This window comes from Erpetoichthys calabaricus, chromosome 4, assembly GCF_900747795.2.
Source record: "Erpetoichthys calabaricus chromosome 4, fErpCal1.3, whole genome shotgun sequence".
Classification (NCBI taxonomy): Eukaryota; Metazoa; Chordata; class Cladistia; order Polypteriformes; family Polypteridae; genus Erpetoichthys; species Erpetoichthys calabaricus.
Genome location: NC_041397.2, coordinates 235,440,822 through 235,463,592, shown reverse-complemented (window position 1 = coordinate 235,463,592; position 22,771 = coordinate 235,440,822). Strand labels below are relative to the sequence as shown.

General features: G+C 39.4%; 1 protein-coding gene across 1 annotated transcript in view; it reads right to left on the bottom strand.

The window, feature by feature from the left end:
• kpna1 (karyopherin alpha 1 (importin alpha 5)) overlaps positions 1–22,771 on the bottom strand; it is a 67,501-nt gene that overhangs the window by 29,222 nt on the left and 15,508 nt on the right. The window contains exons 3-6 of the mRNA XM_028800446.2: positions 20,134–20,244; positions 15,750–15,849; positions 15,149–15,243; positions 13,180–13,311 (exon numbers count right to left, since the gene is read on the bottom strand). Coding sequence (XP_028656279.1) covers positions 13,180–13,311; positions 15,149–15,243; positions 15,750–15,849; positions 20,134–20,244 — 438 coding nt within the window. The remainder of the gene's footprint in view (positions 1–13,179; positions 13,312–15,148; positions 15,244–15,749; positions 15,850–20,133; positions 20,245–22,771) is intronic.

Here is a 22,771-nt window from a genome sequence, read left to right as displayed (position 1 = left end):
CATACATATCGATGAAATCGCATAGTATCAGGCTGGAAGATACATAAGCAGCAATGAAGCTGAATGGCGAATTCTTTCATTTCCCATACATGAACGAAGTCCAGCTGTTGTTCACTTAGCAATACATCTAGAAAATGGACAACGAGTTTATTTCACAGCTGCAAATTTGCAACAAATAGCCCGGAATCCACCGGCTACAACGTTAACTGCTTTCTTCACGATATGTCAGAATGACGCGTTTGCGAAAACACTGCTGTATTCGGAAGTGCCTACGTATTACACATGGAATGCAAGTAGAAAATCATTTGAACGACGCAAACGAGGACAGCGAGTTGACAGACAACCTGGCATATTCAAAGAAACTACGATAGGCAGACTGTACACCGTGCATCCCAATCAAGATGAATGCTTCTTTCTTCACATGCTGTTGGTAAATGTGCCCAGTCCAACGTCTTTACAGCAATTGAGAATTGTCAACTGCGTTACACATGCCACTTTCCGCAGTGCATGTCAAGCTCTGAATTTATTACAGAATGACCGACACTGGGATGTATGCATTAATGACGCGTGCAACACGTCACATCCAAATCAAATTCATGCATTGTTTGCAATCATACTGACCGCCTGCTCTCCTTCATCACCAACACAGTTATGGGAGAAATATAAATCGCACATGGCTGAAGATATTTTCCGTCTAATACGCAAGGAAAATTCAAATATGAATATGGATTTCACAGCAGAAATCTACAACAAAGCGTTGATAATGATTGAAGATTTGTGCTTAGATATCGCGAACAAAGTTCTCAATCAACTGGGAATGCCATCACCGAATTGATCTGCTGCTGTTTCGTTCGATGTAGAATTGCGTCGTGAACAAAATTACAACACGGGTGATCTTTTGTCATATGTGCAATCAATTATTCCTAAGCTAACGCTTGAGCAAAAAGACATTTACGATCAAATAATGCAAACTGTCAATAACGGGGTTGGAGAAATCTTCTTCTTAGATGCGCCAGGAGGAACTGGTAAAACGTTCCTAATCAGATTGATTCTGGCAGCAATTCGATCCCAAAATGACATAGTCTTAGCTCTTGCATCGTCCAGAATAGCTGCGACATTGCTACCAGGTGGAAGAACTGCTCATTCAGCTTTGAAATTACCATTGAACATGCAATTCATTGAAACTCCCATGTGCAACATTTCCAAAGCATCCGGCATAGGAAAAGTATTGCAGAAATGCAAACTTATTGTTTGGGATGAATGTACAATGGCGCACAAAAAAAATCGCTCGAGGCTCTTGATTGATCATTGCAAGATTTGCGTGGAAACATCAGACCATTTGGGAGCGCATTAATATTGCTTGCAGGAGATTTCAGGCAAACATTACCTGTAATTCCTCGATCGACACCAGCGGACGAAATAAATGCTTGCCTGACACGTAAAGACGTTAAAATTAACTACAAATATGCGTGTCCAGCTGCAAAACGATCGATCAGCTGAGATATTCTCACATCAATTGCTGGAAATTGGGAATGGAAAGGTGCCAGTTGATCTGACCTCAGGACGAATTTCAATGCCTCATAACTTCTGCAATTTAGTGACGTCAAAAGAAGAATTGGTTGAAAATGTATTTCCCAATATTCAAACCAATTATAAGAATCACGATTGGCTGAGTGAACGAGCAATTCTTGCGGCCAAGAACAAAGATGTCTATAAACTTAACAATATTATTCAGTCTAACATTCAAAGTGAGGCAGTCACATACAAGTCCATCGACACTGTTGTGGAAGCAGATGAAGCGGTTAATTATCTAACAGAATTTTTGAATTCACTCGATCTGCCAGGGATGCCACCGCACGTACTGCAATTAAAAATCGGCGTGCCAATTATCATGTTGCGAAATATCAACCAGCCAAAGCTTTGCAACGGCACATGGCTTGCAGTAAAAAAATTAATGAGCAACGTCGTAGAAGCAACAATCTTGACAGGACCTTTCAAAGCTGAAGATGTCCTCATTCCTCGCATTCCTATGATTCCAACGGATATGCCATTTCAATTTAAGAGATTGCAATTCGATTTGGTTTGCAATCACCATCAACAAAGCTCAGGGCCAATCCTATACAACTGTGCGGTTTAGATCTAAGCACGGATTGCTTCTCACATGGACAATTATATGTTGCGTGTTCTAGAGTCGGCAAACCAGACAATCTCTATATCTGCACAGACAATGGAACAACAAAAAATATTCTATACCCACAAGCATTGTGAAATTAAACATATTAGAAACGTGTGCTTTCTCTTTTCTTTCTTTTCCATTTAACCAGACTAAGCCACAGCAACGCGTGGCCTGGTACAGCTAGTTAAAAATAAAAAAATTGAGAAAGCACATGTACATAAGTATTCACAGCCTTTGCCTTGAAGCTCAAAATTGAGCTCAGGTGCATCCTGTTTCCCCTGATCATCCTTGAGATATTTCTGCAGCTTAATTGGAGTCCACCTGTGGTAAATTCGGTTGATTGGACATGATATGTCTATATAAGGTCCCACAGTTGACAGTTCATGTCAGAGCACAAACCAAGCATGAAGTCAAAGGAATTGTCTGCAGACATCCGAGACAGGATTGTCTCGAGGCAAAAATCTGGGGAAGGTTACAGAAAAATTTCTCCTGCTTTGAAGGTCCCAATGAGCACAGTGGCCTCCATCATCCGTAAGTGGAAGAAGTTCGAAACCACCAGGACTCTTCCTAGAGCTGGCCGGCCATCTAAACTGAGCGATCGGGGGAGAAGGGCCTAAGTCAGGGAGGTGACCAAGAACCCGATGGTCACTCTGTCAGAGCTCCAGAGGTCCTCTGTGGAGAGAGGAGAACCTTCCAGAAGGACAACCATATCTGCAGCAATCCACCAATCAGGCCTGTATGGTAGAGTGGCCAGACGGAAGCCACTCCTTAGTAAAAGGCACATGGCAGCCCGCCTGGAGTTTGCCAAAAGGCACCTGAAGGACTCTCAGACCATGAGAAAGAAAATTCTCTGGTTTGATGAGACAAAGATTGAACTCTTTGGTGTGAATGCCAGGCTTCACGTTTGGAGGGAACCAGGCACCGCTCATCACCAGGCCAATACCATCCCTACAGTGAAGCATGGTGGTGGAAGCATCATGCTGTGGGGATGTTTTTCAGCGGCAGGTACTGGGAGACTAGTCAGGATAAAGGGAAAGATGACTGCAGCAATGTACCGAGACATCCTGGATGAAAACCTGCTCCAGAGCGCTCTTGACCTCAGACTGGGGCGACGGTTCATCTTTCAGCAGGACAACGACCCTAAGCACACAGCCAAGATATCAAAGGAGTGGCTTCGGGACAACTCTGTGAATGTCCTTGAGTGGCCCAGCCAGAGCCCAGACTTGAAGCCGATTGAACATCTCTGGAGAGATCTTAAAATGGCTGTGCACCAACACTTCCCATCCAACCTGATGGAGCTTGAGAGGTGCTGCAAAGAGGAATGGGCAAAACTGACCCAGGATAGGTGTGCCAAGCTTGTGGCATCATATTCAAAAAGACTTGAGGCTGTAATTGCTGCCAAAGGTGCATCGACAAAGTATTGAGCAAAGGCTGTGAATACTTATTTACATGTGATTTCTCAGTTTTTTTATTTTTAATAAATTTGCAAAAACCTCAAGTAAACTTTTTTTACGTTGTCATTATGGGGTGTTGTGTGTAGAATTCTGAGGAAAAAAATGAATTTAATCCATTTTGGAATAAGGCTGTAACATAACAAAATGTGGAAAAAGTGATGCACTGTGAATACTTTCCGGATGCACTGTATGTAACGTTTGGTGAGAATAAATAAAAAGTAACAACACATAATAGTTATGTTGCATTGTTTATGATTAACAAAATTCGTAGTTTATCTGGGCGGCACGGTGGCGCAGTGGGTAGCGCTGCTGCCTCGCAGTTGGGAGACCTGGGGACCTGGATTCGCTTCCCGGGTCATCCCTGCGTGGAGTTTGCATGTTCTCCCCGTGTCTGTGTGGGTTTCCTCCGAGCGCTCCGGTTTCCTCCCACAGTCCAAAGACATGCTGGTTAGGTGGATTGGCGATTCTAAATTGGCCCTAGTGTGTGCTTGGTGTGTGGGTGTGTTTGTGTATCCTGCGGTGGGTTGGCACCCTGCCCGGGATTGGTTCCTGCCTTGTGCCCTGTGTTGGCTGGGATTGGCTCCAGCAGACCCCCGTGACCCTGTGTTCGGATTCAGCAGGTCGGACAATGGATGGATGGATAGTTTATCTGAAATGTTCTACTTATAAAGTCGATTTATTAACACTTCTGAAGGTGTACATTGTCGGTATTCTCCATTGCATTTGCCCCAGAGTGTAATGTGTGCCAGTGCAACTGAAGGGTGGCAGACGAGCTCACGTAATGGGTGACAAGGTACGTTCTCACCCTGATGCTGAGGCTCTTGTAATGAATATTCCCACCTTGTGCTTTTTCTCGTTTTTGCAAGTTTACTATTATTATTGGACACGTATGCAGAGGAAATGTGTGTCTTATTTTATGTCTATGAAAGGTAGGATGGTAAAGCCCTGAATGAAACTGAGTGTTGATGCTCTGGGTAACAAGACAGGTTAAGGAGCAGGGAACGTTAAATGTGACAGTGACTGCGGGGGATTGTGTAACTGGAAGATGGTTTAAGAATACAGAAACGACAAAAGCTTAGTCTTTCAATAATTCTATTTACATCAATGATTTACTCTGTTGTGCTGCAGTTCAGAAGATTACTTATTTACCCCCCAGCGCAGCCTTTGATAAGATGCATTCAGAAGGAAAGGATGTTGCTGACAAAGTCAGGTGCTTTTTTGAAAGTTTGGCTCCAGATGTGCTTATCCAGCTGCTCCTTCTTGTCAGTACTTGAGTGATCTTTATGTTCACCTCTGGATGAATTCACAAAGTTTCTTTACACTTTTTTGTCTCATTAACGCAGAAATCCTGAGGCTTTCCTAAAATTGCAGAAGACACTGTTGATGGGGCTGATTCTGTTTTAAAGACAGTTGTGATTTGTTATGCAGCACACGCTTTTACTCACATTGCTTTTTGGAAATCAATAATACAAATCAGCTACAGATGTGGGAATCACTGAATAGTAAAAACGTTTAATGAGGAGTGTCTTACGCATATACTGGTGTAATGACCACGTCGGCTTTAGTGAAGCGTTTCTTAGCCTCTCTGATATGATCGACATGGGGTAGAATAGATTCTGGATTGTTATAATACGTGCTACCTTACGCAAAATATGCTCCTTAATTTGTTACACATTCTAGGTGGACACGATTCCACACCAAGGAAAAAGGTGCCCCATGTAAATCGTTCATAATGTCTCCAAAATATACAGTATTTGTTAACTTACAGACAAGTACTACTTAACTGTTTTATACAAAATCCTTATTTCAACATATGCGAGCCCCAATTAGGATCTGAACTCAGGTTAGCGCACCTTATCGCTGTAGCACGGACAACTGCTTTTACGCTTTGAGCCAAAGCACTTTAGCAGACTAGTGAATGACCAAATCGACTGCTGACTGTGCAGATATCAATGACGTCATTATGCTAGCGTGCCTCAAAATCATGTGACGGGCACATTTGAAACAAGCCTCGAAGCGGCGCTTCGAGCTCCAGTGCTTCGAAAGCTCGACACAGTGTCGAAACCTCAGTATCGAGCGGCCCATCACTACCTCAAAGCATCTCTCAAAAGATCTGAAAACAAAGATTGTTCAGTATCATGGTTTAGGAGAAGGCTACAAAAAGCTATCTCAGAGGTTTATACTGTCAGTTTCAACTGTAAGGAATGTAATCAGGAAATGGAAGGCCACTTGCACAGTTGCTGTTAAACCCAGGTCTGGCAAGTCAAGAAAAATACAGGAGCGGCATATGTGCAGGATTATGAGGTTACAGACAACCCACAGATCACCTCCAAAGACCTGCAAGAACATCTTGCTGCAGATGGTGTATCTGTACATCGTTCTACAATTCAGCACAATTTGCGCAAAGAACATCTGTATGGCAGGGTGATGAGAAAGAAGCCCTTTCTGGACTCACGCCACAAACAGAATCACTTGTTGTATGCAAATGCTCATTTAGACAAGCCAGATTCATTTTGGAACAAAGTGCTTTGGACTGATGAGACAAAAATTGAGTTATTTGGTCATAGCAAAAAGCGCTTTGCATGGCGGAAGAAGAACACTGCATTCTAAGAAAAACGCCTGCTACCTACTGTCAAATTCGGTGGAGGTTCCATCATGCTGTGGGGCTGTGTGGCTAGTTCAGGGACTGGGGCCCTTGTTAAAGTCGAGGGTCAGATGAATTCAGCCCAATATCAAAAAATTCTTCAGGGTAATGTTCAAGCATCAGTCACAAAGTTGAAGTTACGCAGGGGTTGGATATTCCAGCAAGACAATGACCAAAAACACAGTTCGAAATTTACAAAGGCATTCATGCAGATGGAGAAGTACAATATTCTAGAATGGCCGTCACAGTCCCCTGACTTGAATATCATCGAAAATCTATGGGATGATTTGAAGCAGGCTGTCCATGCTAAGCAACCATCAAATTTAACTGAACTGCAGAGATTTTGTATAGAAGAATGGTCAAAAATACCTCCATCCAGAATCCAGACACTCATCAAAGGCTATAGGAGGCGTCTAGAGGCTGTTACATTTGCAAAAGGAGGCTCAACTAAATATTGATGTCATATCTCTGTTGGGGTGCCCAAATTTATGCACCTGTCTAGTTTTGTTATGATGCATTGCATATTTTCTGTTAATCCAATAAACTTAATGTCACTGCTGAAATACTACTGTTTCCATAAGGCAGGGCTATTCAATTGGCGGCCCGCGGGCCACATGCGGCCCAGAATCAACCTCCGAGTGGCCCAGCCCGTGGTTCCGCCCATAGATAATAAATTAATATATATTATTCATAAATTGTTATTTAATATAAATATATATATATATATATATATATATATATATATATATATATATATTATATTGCGGTGGGTTGGCACCCTGCCCGGGATTGGTTCCTGCCTTGTGCCCTGTGTTGGCTGGGATTGGCTCCAGCAGACCCCCGTGACCCTGTGTTCGGATTCAGCGGGTTGGAAAATGGATGGATGGATATATATTATATTAATATAAATATATATAGTATATTAATATAAATATAAAGTATTTATTATGTCTATGGTCCCGCCAAAAACGCGCATTCCTACATAAATTACGTAGCCTGCAACGCGCAAACAATGCAGAGCGTGCCGGTAGTAGCTTAGATTACTATCAATATGTCTTTCTCAACACTGAAACGTAAAATTGCCAATGAAAACCGTAAGTTTAACCCTGCCTGGACTGACAAATACTTGTTTATTTTACTGCCACATCCAAACGCCAAACCGATGTGTTTAATTTGTAATGAGTGCGTTGGAGTATTTAAAGATTACAATGTGCGGAGGCATCATGTTGAGAAACACCACACTTTTCGCACCAATTTTCCAGAGGGATCTCAAGAGAGGGCTGCAAAAGTGCAGAGTTTGATTGCATCTTACAACCGGAGCAGTACTACCATGGTGCGGTCATTCACAGCCCAAGAGAGAGCTACTGCAGCATCCCTTCGTGTTTCCTGGATACTGGCAAAAAAGAAAAGGCCATTCACAGACTCTGAAACCGTGAAGGACTGTATGCTGGCTGTCGTGGATGAGGTGATAAATGACGATAAAATTAAAATGAGCGTGGTATCTGCTATAAAAAACGTACCCCTGTCAGATACTTCAAACATTCGTAGGGTTGAAATTCTTGCTGCAGATGTGTATGAAACGCTGTTAGGAGAGCTGATGAAAGCTGATACTATGTCTATAGCAGTAGATGAGTCCACAGACAAAACTGATACTGCTCAGTTGTGCATATATGTCCGTTTTTTTGATGGCAAATGCTTCCAAGAGGAGCTGCTCGGCCTACTGCCGTTAGAAGGACACACAACTGGCGATATAGTCTTTGGGAAAATTTCCGCCTTTTTTAAAGACAGTGGTCTGGATATGAAGCGTGTGTGCATGCTTGTGACAGATGGGGCTCCGTCCATGACAGGGAAAGTGAATGGTTTGGCAGCACGTTGGTCCGCTGTTGCACCTCAGTTGATCTCCTTACACTGCATTGTGCATCAGGCGGTGTTGTGCGCAAAACTAAGCGGGGCGCTCAAAACGACAATGGACAGCGTTATGGCTATAATTAATTTTATTCGCCCCACATCAAGCCTCCAACAACGCTTATACCGCATGCTGCTGTCAGAAATGTCTGCTGAGCACCACGACCTTCTTTTGCATAATGATGTGAGGTGGCTGTCCAAAGGCAAAGCACTGGAGCGTTTCTGCGGTCTCAGAGAAGAGATCATAACTTTCCTCCGCGGCAGCAAGCAAAAAAAGGCAGAAACGCACTTAAGTCGCATACTGGATGACAACTTCATGGCCGATGCCTGCTTTCTGAGCGACATATTCAAACACCTGAACGATCTCAATTTGGGACTACAAGGCAGAGACAAAACTGTCATCGACCTTGTGGAACAGATGCGCGCATTCCAAGTTAAACTGGACCTTTTCGCAAATGATTTGAGTACAGGCCGAGTGCTGCATTTTCCGACACTCCGCAAATGCATTTCATCCTCCGCACAAATCACAGATGTGATGACAGATTTCATTGCGATGTTGAAAAATAACTTTGCTGGTCGATTGGGTGGACTTGATCTGCCCACAGAGTTGGCCGTTTTTGTCAGAGACCCGTTCACTGTTGCAATAGAAGGGGACTTATCCGGGAGATGCTAAGAAACTGGTCCCTTCTATTGACGAGGGGAAATTCACACTCGAACTTGTTCACATGCAGTCATCTGTAACCATGGCACAGGAGCTTTCCACTAACGGGCCTGCAATGTTTTGGACTGATGTCAACGCACATCAGTTCCCTAACATTAAGAAAGTAGCGATCGTCATGCTCAGTATGTTTGGATCAACATATACATGTGAGTCAAGTTTTTCACAATGCCTTCGAATTGCATTGACAACTTACGAGCCTAAAGTCACTGCTCTCGTTCAAAACAAAAAATGTCACTTCTCCCACTAAGTCAGCAGGGTAACTGTAGCCTACAATACATCAATGTAATGTGGGATGCGTAACAGAGGCATGCCTAATCACACATGGTGATTTAAAATATGTTCCCTCAGTGTTGTTATAGTTGTGAATACTGTGCACTTTTTATTTTATGCACTTTGAGATGTTCCTGGGTCAAATGTGTGCAAGTTGTTTATTTTGTTTCAAAAGGAAACAATGTTATTTCTAATAGCCTACTACTGTGCACTATTTTGTTTTATGCACTTTGTGATCAGATAGGTCAGATATGTAGCCTAGGTCAGTTTTTTTTCTTTTGTAAGTGGAAAAAATAGGGGCTACCTCAGATTCTGTTAATTCAGCTCTTTTTGTATGCACCTTTTGCTCTGCAAACTGACCAAAGTTAAAAGAGAAACAACGAATAAACCTTATGTTTTTCAATACATTTGTTTGTGTTGGTTTTAAAATTTGTCATTACGAGCTGCTTTGCCACTAAAATGACTGGCCCAGCTAACCTTCTTGGTTTGACAATCTGGCCCAACTGAATTTGTAATTGAATAGCCCTGCCATAAGGCATGTCATACATTAAAAGGAAGTTGCTTCTTTGAAAGCTCAGTCAATGATAAACAAAAATCCAAAGAATTCATACAACTGTATTCCTGGTTTATAATCACACTTGTTCCTGTATGTGGGTCACCAGTGAGCTTTACTAGGTAAAGCAGGTCTCAAGACCATAAAGGATGTGAGTAAATGACCTAAACCATTCACACTGGGGCCAATAGAGTGTCCAATCAAACTAAACAGCACATGTTTGGCATGCAGGAACAAAACTGGCATACTTAGAAACAATTCTTGAAGTAGAGCCGCATTACTGCTGGCTCTATTTCTATGGTGTTACATTAGTATTCAACTGAAGAAAGGTGGGGAAAGTAGGGGGGAGGTGAAGCCAGCACATTTAGAAACAGGATAAAAAAATACCACAGCACTCTGGGTTGGTGGGGGCGGTTTATATCATGAACAAGACATGAGTTGAATTTTTTTTCTCTCCTCTCATGTGCTCATGACTTAATGACATTCTCCTGTGGGTGGGAGGTACGTTGTTTTCACGTGAAACTTCAAGCAGCATGGACACAGTGTTAACAGTACTCATTATGTGGAGAAATGTTGCCTGTACTGTAAGTTGAAATTGAAAGAGCACTGCTCAGAAAACTAACACAGGGAGAATATGAAGCAGACAGCGTTCAGGTATGGTAATTGAACCCTTGATGCCTGAACTGTATAACTTCAAATGTATGATATAAGCAGTACTTACAAATCAAATGGAACATTGAATCCTTCAGCAAATGTGTCATTCTCAATACAGTCAAAACTATGATCAGAATGTGACTCAAGGTCGTCATATTCCCTACAAATTAACATTTTGTAACTTTTCTAGGACTTCCTCAACTATATTTCCCTAGGATGAACTTCAAGTCTTATCACACGTCAACCAAACAATCCCCATGCACTTTCATGAAGGCTTGTGTGTAACACGGTGTAAAGATGAGCTGTTGTACACCCATTTTTTTTTTTTTTTTGCTTTTTGTTCACAGCTGTAATATGTAGTATAAATAACCAATCATAGACAACTATACATCATTAGAATACTCTGAATCTCAGCTATCTAATGGTAATGAGCTTTTCACCGTTTGAGACTTGATGTATAACAATAATAATTCTTTACATTTATATGGAACTTTTCTCACTACTGAATGTTGTCTGATCTTTTATAAAATTAGATTTACTCAGCTGTGATTCACTACTGCATATTCAAATTGTTTATAGAAATAGAAAAAATTGTGAGATTCCGCCACTTCCATAGAAGTCCAGCTGTACTCTTCTCCTCATTGCCTTTCTCCCTCTGTAGCAAATTCAGCCCAAAGGATGCAATGATTTACTGTAGCTCATTGTATGAATACTGCAATTGTCATTTCATTTGAGAATTATTTGAGCGCTTAGAGCACCATCAGGGAGATCATCCTGCTAACACTGCAAGGAAGGCCACTTACTTCAGTTTAACAGATTTCCTTACTGTTGGCGTCGACCAACAGTTCCTGGGATTGCTGCCATGATGGGTACTGACAACCTATTGGCAACAGCTCCATCCTCTTCTTCCACTATTAAGGCCTTGAATAGGTTCCACTTGGACTCTATATCCCCAATTTCTCAAATGATTTAGGAGACGCTCTTCTGGACGTTAAAGGAAAACTTGTTCTAAATAGAGACAATAGCTAATTGTTCCTAGCACACTCTCCCTACTCATTTGGGCCTTCCATGTCTGTCCAGCAGGTATTCCATCTGTCTGAGCCAGTTTGACACCAAGTGGTGATGATTTAACATCTCAGAAACTCTTTTCACGCAAGTGTCCAGAATACCCAGTTTCAAATGAGATCGGTCATAGACCTTTCGTCAAAAATATTCTGGAACCTTGTGTTTGAACATGTTCATTATTGGCAATTCATACTCAGAAACCCAGTTAATAAGTCTCTGCACCAATTCACATCAGGCAGGCTATTCCTCCCAACCATATCTCTCTAGGTATCTCTTGCAGTTCCCTGTTTATCATTAAAGGTCAGTAGATTCAAGCACCAAATCCAATGTCTCTAAAAACAATCCTAATATTCTGAATGCCTTCTCAGGAATACATGCAAACAACAGTCAGAGAGTCCTCTCTGCAACCTAAAATCTAATTGTGGCAACCCTCGTGTCCACTGGAACAAGCACCAATTGTATAACATTGAGGTGGGAGATTGTGGTTAATACAACACCTGTCTGGCAGCCCTTTCCTGCACAGAAACTTCAAAATAGGAGAGAGCAAGAGATCTTCTTGAAAAAAAGAAGTTGTATGTCTGTGCCTGTACCAGCTGAATGGTAGTGCACCTGACTCTCATTATTTTGCCTTGTCTGTAGGGAGATCATATAGCAGCTACAAATAGCCTTTCTGGGCTCAGCCCAACTTAACTCTGTGGGTCACCCAGTTACTAGGCTGTGGGTCACCCAGTCACTAGGCACACACTAAAGAACACCTCTGGGTTTCAGGATCCTTGTGATAAAAAAAAAATCTGTAGTGGCAAGGCTGAATGAATAGAGGAAATCCAACACAAAATGATAAAAGCACTGGATATTGTGGGTGTGCACCTCTTTAATGAGGCTTGGAAGTGGGAACAGCACCTAATAATAATAATAATAAATTCTTTATATGTATATAGTGCTTTTCTCACTATTCAAATTGCTTACAAGCAGAGAAGACTCACAATGCAAACCCATGTACAAATGAAAGTGCTTACCACATCAGAAAATGTGGCTGTAATGGATTAAATGGGCAGCAAATGTATAGCCAGCATCTTTGAAATGACAAAGTGTAGTCTGCCTCTCATTTATGTTTCTAAAATTCATGGTAAGTGTAGTTCAATTAATTTATCGAATAATGTCTCATTCCTCCACACAATTCATTCTATTCTACACATACCTTGTACATCTAGTCCGAACCAGCAATAAAAGCTGACTGTTCCTCAACAAACCTAGCTATCATTACACATATACTTTTTTATTTGAATTTCCTAATTCACCATGATAGGTTTTACAATGACATGACTCTAAATGCACATATAATTAATGTCTACTATTACCTCCTATAAACACAATGTAATTGGTACGTAATATGGGGATTTTGTCAGTATGCATGCAAGTGACCTGTGGTCTGGCTCCCATCTCTCTCACGTTGCTACCAGGACAGACCCCACCTCTCAGACACAAAAAAATGGATTTATTCTCTTCAAAAATGACTGGACATATGTAACACCCATGTTTAACACTGACAAAAAATATTTTAAACTAGTTAAGGTATTTAGTAATAGCACTTCAGTTTCAGGTATTTTATGTCATGTTGGATTAAACAAAGCAGCAAACAACAAATCATGCAAATTATTTCAGGTTTATAAAACTTCACCTTCAGCCTATATGTCTCTGCAATAAGCCAAAATTATCACCTCAGAAGGTGCCTCTTACCTGCTCCTGTACATCCTCAAACTCTGAGGACAGCAGCTCAATGAATATTGGTACAGCCCCTGTCTGAATGACAACTTTTGTCTGGTGAGAGTTACCAGAGGCGATATTAGTGAGGACCCAAGCAGCTTCAAACTGGAAATAGACAAAAAGAATATATCATATAGAGACCTGCATAGAGGGAAAAAAATACATTTGTTAAATACCTTCATTTACAAATTAATATGTATCCTCTCACACTAACTTTTAAAAAAATTGCTACCTATTACAAAATCAGGTTGAAAGCAAACGAAATGCAAGTCTCTCTGACTTTACATTAAAATTTAAGAAGCTCAGCACCATTATTACCGTGTTTCCCCAAAATATAAGACCTACTCCGAAAATTAGCCCTAGTATGATTTTCAGGCTGCTCTGTAATATAAGCCCTACCCCAAAAATAAGCCCTAGTCAAGATCGTCAGCTGAAAAGCAAGGCGCCTAAGGCTGGGTTGATACTTCACGCAATATAACACGCATGCCCGAAACATCAATTAAATTCTGAGGACACCTTGCCACAATATTTCTGAAAAGGATGTTTAATGATTACATCCATCAATCCAGGGATATGTCCATTCCAGCAGCAGTGGGCGCGAGACAGAAACAATCCCTTGATGGGGCATCAGCTCATCGCAAGGTGAATACAAGCACTCACACATACTAATGTCATTTTAGCGTCACCAAATCCCCAAACCTTCATGTCTTTGGATGGAAAATGGAGCACACTGTGGAAACCCACCAGGGAAACATGCAAACTCCATAAGAACGTGACTCCCTGCGAGACAGCAGCGCTACCGCTCTGCCACCATGTCGTCCCCACATGTCTAACTATTAACAGTATTCATTATTTAAACAAGGTTAACGATTTATCTGTAAAATGTAACATATATAAATTTAATGCATTTCGTCATGAAAGTGGTATCAAGTATAAATCTAAGGATTCTAAATGTACAGAGTGTTGGAATATCAGAAATATAATGTGTTCTGTGTGGCGATTGCTGCTGTCAGCTTAGGAGGAAGCCCCAGAAACACATAGTGTTTAACAACTGGGTTGGTTTTAAGAGGACATTTATGACGGTCTGCTTTAATGATAAAATAAAAACTACGAGGTTAAAGTGGACATTTCGAGGTTAAAGCGGAACTTTCCACTTTAATCACAAAACAGACAATTTCACCATGTCCTTAACTTTTTTTCTCTGTGGCTCAAATACGCCACTGTACATTCTGATGCTATTGTGAAGGTAAAAAAAAGACTGCACAGAAGATGGCATGTGAGACTTTTAAAATGTATCGTGTCATTATGATTGGGAATATGCGACGCTTGAATATAAAAGCACCACAAATGCATTTGTATGTTGGCATTTTGCTTCACCACATCGAACCATTTATCAAACATCGAAGCACACACATCGATCCTGGAGGATCCTAAAAGCGGCTGGAGTAGCAAGAAAATCAGGCTGGAATTCAAGGTTTGAATGTGGAGAGTTATGATGATATGACATGACTGTATTTGGATAAATATATATTGTTGTATATGAATAAATATAAGACATCTCTTGAAAATAAGCCCTAGTGCATCTTTTGGAGCAAAAATTAATATAAGACCATCTTATTTTCGGGGAAACACTGTATTTGGAGTCTTGGAAAGTGTTAATTTAAGATTGAAAATGCATGACCCATTTCACCTTTCAGGAAGATAACATTGTTAAATCATATTGACTGTAATTTTAACCCATGTGGAACAACGCTGTTCTTCTTGACAAAACTACAGTATCTTCTAAAGTTGAAGGAAAATACTAAATCTAGTCCTCCCACATTACATTATTATATTTTATCTAATTCAAACAAAAGATACAGTTTTGACAATGCTTTAATAATTTTCTTTAACAAGTTCATTGAGTTACTTTGAGAAAACAGTGGTAGAAATGCAAAAGTACCTGAAGGGTGCAGTTCTCTCTCCTTCTAAGGAACTCTACAAATCTGTCAACAACACCCGGAGCAGAAATAACCTCATCGATAGGAGGATTAGGCTCTATAAAAATACAATTATATTAAAAATGCTGCAAACACAGTAAATACAGATATAGTGAGATGTATATGCTATTACACAGTTGTAAAAATGTTGTCATTACTACAGAGTGCAATTACAACTGTACATTTTCACACTGCTTTCTTAAAATACAAACACTAGATTTATTAATATAATGTGCTTCTGAAGACAATACTTTGTAGAAAGCAAGCTGTAACTTAAGAAATGTCTTCACCTCTAATACGTTATAGACAGAATATTTTGAAATATTTTCGAAAATGATTTATTATTAACACTGGAACAAATACATTAATTTATAAAATGTCCCAGAACTTTTATAATACTTAATGCCAACCATCATTCTTTCTGTAAGTTTATCACACCACAGTTACCATTCCATTAAAAGAACATATCATTTGTTTAAAGCAGTGTATACAGAAAAAAGAAAACTGATGTTAATGATACCTACCATGCAACCAAAACAGACAGAAAACAAAGTATATTCTTACCTTTAGAAAGTAGTTTTCTGAATTTCTGAGTGCCACGTAACTGTTGCTCTGGATCATCAGAGAAAATCATTTGTGTCATTTCAAGTGTGATGATACCTGCCTAAGAATACAAACGAGTACTCAGTTATATAGATTGTAGCACTGCAGATTTTTTCCAACCTGTCTTATAGGCAAGGAAGGGTTAGATGGATGGATGTTAATTTAAAGTAAGAAAAAAGCACATCCACCTTCAGTTCTGTTATTTTAATAATCAGAGTCTGAATCACAATTGTGTTTTCATCACTAACTTCTATACAAACAGATGTATAACTTCAGGTGGCAAATAAAACAGATTTCAATATGTTGTTATTTTTTCCAAAAGTAAAGCAAACATTCAGAAACCATGTGGAAAAAATAAGTACATTTTATAATTTATAATGAACTTTGGTAGCAATATTTTGAAATAAACATTTGACTGTAGGAATTTATCAGTATCTTACATCATTTTTGAAAAATTACCACATACTGAAATCCAGGGCTGTGGAGTCGATAGATAAATCCTTCGACTCCGACTCCTTAGTTTCTGGTACTTCTGACTCCGACTCCCCGACTCTGACTCCTCTGTATTTAATATGCTATTGTATTTTCCATGTTGATTAAAGGAAGGTAACATTCACATAATTTAATCACAGAACTGCTGGCTAGGAAGCTGACTCTCTACCTTATTGGCCACTTTAAACAAAAGACAAGAACCCCTGAACAAACATCAGGCAATAGCACACACCTACACCTACATCATTACACTTGCTTACACTCAAATTAACTTGTTAAACACATTATACAGTGGTGTGAAAAACTATTTGCCCCCTTCCTGATTTCTTATTCTTTTGCATGTTTGTCACACAAAATGTTTCTGATCATCAAACACATTTAACCATTAGTCAAATATAACACAAGTAAACACAAAATGCAGTTTGTAAATGGTGGTTTTGATTATTTAGGGAGAAAAAAAAATCCAAACCTACATGGCCCTGTGTGAAAAAGTAATTGCCCCCTGAACCTAATAACTGGTTGGGCCACCCTTAGCAGCAATAACTGCAATCAAGCGTTTGCGATAACTTGCAATGAGTCTTTTACAGCGCTCTGGAGGAATTTTGGCCCACTCATCTTTGCAAAATTGTTGTAATTCAGCTTTATTTGAGGGTTTTCTAGCATGAACCGCCTTTTTAAGGTCATGCCATAGCATCTCAATTGGATTCAGGTCAGGACTTTGACTAGGCCACTCCAAAGTCTTCATTTTGTTTTTCTTCAGCCATTCAGAGGTGGATTTGCTGGTGTGTTTTGGGTCATTGTCCTGTTGCAGCACCCAAGATCGCTTCAGCTTGAGTTGACGAACAGATGGCCGGACATTCTCCTTCAGGATTTTTTGGTAGACAGTAGAATTCATGGTTCCATCTATCACAGCAAGCCTTCCAGGTCCTGAAGCAGCAAAACAACCCCAGACCATCACACTACCACCACCATATTTTACTGTTGGTATGATGTTCTTTTTCTGAAATGCTGTGTTCCTTTTACGCCAGATGTAACGGGACATTTGCCTTCCAAAAAGTTCAACTTTTGTCTCATCAGTCCACAAGGTATTTTCCCAAAAGTCTTGGCAATCATTGAGATGTTTCTTAGCAAAATTGAGACGAGCCCTAATGTTCTTTTTGCTTAACAGTGGTTTGCGTCTTGGACATCTGCCATGCAGGCCGTTTTTGCCCAGTCTCTTTCTTATGGTGGAGTCGTGAACACTGACCTTAATTGAGGCAAGTGAGGCCTGCAGTTCTTTAGCCGTTGTCCTGGGGTCTTTTGTGACCTCTCGGATGAGTCGTCTCTGCGCTCTTGGGGTAATTTTGGTCGGCCGGCCACTCCTGGGAAGGTTCACCACTGTTCCATGTTTTTGCCATTTGTGGATAATGGCTCTCACTGTGGTTCGCTGGAGTCCCAAAGCTTTAGAAATGGCTTTATAACCTTTACCAGACTGATAGATCTCAATTACTTCTGTTCTCATTTGTTCCTGAATTTCTTTGGATCTTGGCATGATGTCTAGCTTTTGAGGTGCTTTTGGTCTACTTCTCTGTGTCAGGCAGCTCCTATTTAAGTGATTTCTTGATTGAAACAGGTGTGGCAGTAATCAGGCCTGGGGGTGGCTACGGAAATTGAACTCAGGTGTGATACACCACAGTTAGGTTATTTTTTAACAAGGGGGCAATTACTTTTTCACACAGGGCCATGTAGGTTTGGATTTTTTTTCTCCCTAAATAATAAAAACCATCATTTAAAAACTGCATTTTGTGTTTACTTGTGTTATATTTGACTAATGGTTAAATGTGTTTGATGATCAGAAACATTTTGTGTGACAAACATGCAAAAGAATAAGAAATCAGGAAGGGGGCAAATAGTTTTTCACACCACTGTATCTAAAATAAAATGAAAACACTTTTTGTAATGTATCATAATCCAGATTACAATATGTGAATGTTAGGTTGTATAATAGCTCATCTGAACTTCACACTAGTAGTAACACAACTATGCACTGGGCTTTATTCTTACATCAGAGCAGTACTTAATTATGACTATTGTTTGTGAAATGGGACATTTCAACTTGCTGTATTTTTTTTCTATTACAATTTAAATTTATTAGGAGTTGGTACATTTTTGCTGACTCTGACCCCAACTCCAGGTACCCAAAATTGTCTCCGACTCCACAGCCCTGCTGAAATCTGTAATGTTTCCTCTGTCACCTGTAGGGATGTCACAATACCAGAATTTTTGTATTTGATAACAATAACAGTGAAATTTTAGGATACTTGACATCTTTCTATACCATAGCAAAAACAGAAATCTCATTCAATGGCTTTTTATTAAAGTATCCTTATTTATTGATGTTAACAATACTTTGCCTATTTCTGTAATTTTTTTGAAATGTGTCCCTTCTTTCTACATTTGTCCCATCTTTAAAACTTCCTGTGTGAAATCAAACTTGTCAGTTTTACATAAATCCTTTATTTCAGAACTGTTAAGCAGCCTTATCCAAACTTTGTTATTTCTTAAGCCTGTTTACAAATCCAGAATTAGAAAATTTCTTTGGCTGCCATTACCTGTACTCAATTAAGTTTGTAACTATGAGACAGTATTACATTCTTCAATGTACCACTCAAATATATGACATGTGATTTTCCTTATGTATTATAGTAATGAATACTGGTTTGTCTTCAAAAGCCAAACTAATGACACATATTGAATGTTTGCAGATTCATATTTAGCAATGACATACAGTATGCGGTTTAGATTATTCTGCTAACTGCATGTTTTAGCAATTATGCATCTCTGTTAATACAGTACATGCTCTATTAACAGGGGGATGTGCCTTTCCCTTTTAAGCACTGAAACACTGTATTGTATTTTGGTACTATCAAATGGAGCAACTCATGTTATTGCCGGTGCAAACAAGCCAAACAGCCACCTTGTTTGAATCTTGTGGTGATGTTAACTTGCTACAACTGTTGTTTTTGCTGCCAGTCTTCCCACAAACGTGAATGCATCTAAGTTGCACTCCAGCCTGACACTGAACTGTATACACCAATTAAAAACAGACAGATGCTTGGGATACTATTTAAAAGTGCTTAATCCATTTATCTTTTCATCACCTGTTACAAATGCATGACAATACAAGTTAAACAGTTACATGTCTTTTGATCGATAAAGTAATTTTGCTGACAAAGCATGCAGAAATTTGATTTTGAAATAACTCTATAATGGGATAAAAGTGGTAATAACGCAAGATTTTGTGTGTGTGTTTTGCTTTTTTTTTTTTTAAAAAAATAACAAGTACAATTCCTGCACTCTCCGGCTGAAATTCCACTGGGTGAAGACAAAAGCACTTTCAGACTTGACCTCTGCTGCTTTCCCTTTTGAACATGAGTTTATGCTGTGCTGTATCATCACCAGAGTTAACCATTTTTAAATGCAATTTTGATCAGTTTTTGTCATGTAATTATTGTGCTTTCCAGAGTAGTTTGTCAACTTGCAATCACGCATGAGTGCAGTACAGACTTTCTCGGTACTACTGAAACTGTAAGGAAAAAAAAAATACCTTGTACTCTTATATCCAGTCACCAGAGGTTAGATTTCTCCATTTATACCATATAAGTTAACGATGATGATAGAATTGTGATTTACACACAGAGTAACAAATTCACAGAATTGAAGAAGAGTGTACTTTCTTTATCCCATGACTACAGATAGATAATCATGTCCAATTACTGTAAAATGTACAATACAAACTGTATGTCTTTTTTCAGAGAATAAAATTAATTCTGCAGTTAAAAAACAATGATGTACTGTGATTTATGCAGCTTACAGAGGTCATATCCAAGTTATTGATCTGAACATCCTGGGAGCCCATATCTGACATTTCTTCATCTCCAACACCAGAAACTCCTGCAGTAGCAACGTTTCGCCTTTTAAACAGCTGAAATAAGAAAAAAAAACTGTAAGACCATGAAACATTTTTTTCTAAAATTACATGAAATTATTCAGCTAATAATTGTCCGAGATATTTCACTTTACAGTGCCTACTTACAATGCAACCATAGCTACTTACAGTATATCTGACTAAGACTACTTACACTTCACAGAGCCCCAGGACATATTAGTACATGATGAAATTGGGGCAGTGTCTATTGTTAAAATTGTGATTATCAAGTAAATGTCACATATGTGATTTTAATAAACTAGTTTTAAATAAATAGTTAATACTATTTGGTGCTTTTGGTGAAATTAATATACCAACAAAAATAGATTATACACCTTTCATGATAAAACACATAAAACTACAGAAGGTACATATGTGTAGTAGTTTCATAACCAAATCTGTTACAGTATTAAGCTAAATTCCACTTTTCATTAGCACAAGTTTTGTTAGAAGCACTGACACGCTGGTCTTATCAGATTTTTGGAAAATCTCACCAAGATGATAACATTGTCAGCAAAATTTAACACTTAGGGGCATCTCTTTCTGCTTAAGTAAATGTATACTACATGTTAACCATATTAGTCATGAGAATCATCCATCCATCCATCCATTTTCCAACCCGCTGAATCCGAACACAGGGTCACGGGGGTCTGCTGGAGCCAATCCCAGCCAACACAGGGCACAAGGCAGGAAACAATCCTGGGCAGGGTGCCAACCCACCGCAGCACACACACAAACACACCCACACACCAAGCACACACTAGGGCCAATTTAGAATCACCAATCCACCTAACCTGCATGTCTTTGGTCTGTGGGAGGAAACCGTAGCACCCGGAGGAAACCCACGCAGACACGGGGAGAACATGCAAATTCCACGCAGGGAGGACCCGGGAAGCGAACCCAGGTCCCGAGGTCTCCCAACTGCGAGGCAGCAGCACTACCCACTGCGCCACCGTGCCGCCTCATGAGAATCATATAAAAGCAAAACTGTCCTGTTGTTCAATTTTCCATAGATGAATTACAACTGTCCTTTGAAGGAGCAGAGGACCCATCTTAAGATTTTTAGCATTGGCTGCTATACTTCAGAGGAATATTCAAACCAAAAAAAACATGTGAAGTGCCTGGGTCACCAATGAGTAATCAGGGCTCCTGATCAATGAATGAGGGAGAAGTGGGGCTTCATTTCCACAACTTCTGTGGGCTTTACTATGATGCACAGGGCTAGAGTCATAAGCAATTATTGAATTACTGGAGTTGGGGTCGGTAAAAATGTACCGACTCCTACTACGTGTAAATTGTACGTGTTAAAATTTCCAATCTGCATATACTATTACAAATAAAACTTTTTTCTTTTAGCTTTTTGTAAAAATGTAAACTTCTTTTAATTTTCTAAGTTTTGTATTTTGTTTAATGTTACTCAATGTTTGTAACTACTTTAGTAAATTATATAAAAAAGCTACATCGGCATTGCTACAGCCTTTAGACCCAGACTTTAACAGGTTAGTGTGCTAAATAGTAGCCTGATGATTCATGTTGGTAGTGATAAAATAGTAAATACACAATAAACACATAGAACTGAACTTTAGGAATATAAGTATCTTGTAACACAAACATGATAACAAGTTTCAGTAGTGCTAAAATAGTTAGAAAGGTTTCTCTAATAACCAATCAGGATAACCACTTGACTAATTAAGGATTAGCTATAGGAGTCTACTATTAGGACAATGACAAAATCGTTGCTGAAAATGGGGCCTGGCAACCATAAACTAAAAATCAGTCATTTCATGCAGAAATAGCCATTATGCACACTTGTAAGGCCTTGTCTTTATTTTAAAATTAATTTAATGGTATCTTGATAAAAAAGGCAACAATTTCTATCAAAAACATGAAAATTTCTGATTGACCTCAAACTTTTGACCGGTACAATGCATGGAGTCAAAGTTGGTAGTACCATAAATTGAGGATTGGAGTTGAATGTTTTGTGTATTGATTCCTCAGCCCTGTTTTAAATAAGGCGATTTTTTTGGAAATGGGTTTGTTTAACAATGTTTTGGCAAAAATACACATGTCTGGAATATTGTGAGCATATGAATGGATATCTGACATTTAAATTTATGTAGTACGAGAAGTATAAAAATTGCTATTGTTTAATCAGTCTCCTTTCAACTTTTTATTTTAAGCAAGAGCTTTGCTATCTCTGTGTTTTCCATGAAAATGTGAGATTAAAATATTTTTTTACAAACAACACGGCATGAGAATCAAATACAAAATTTATAATTTGTGAGTGCAGTATTCCTTTAAAGTACACAATTTCTGCAAATTTAGGTAATACAGCCTGCACCAGCCAGAAGGATAAGGATGCAAACCTATGACCTTTCCATTCTCAGCCCATCCACGGTGAAATAAATAACTGACAGCTTATACAGCACAAGAAATGGTCCTGAGAAGCAAATTTTAGTACAGATTGTTGATACTCAATTTTTCTTGCAAAAGGATCTCAATGTTTATTCAAATTTATGTTTGC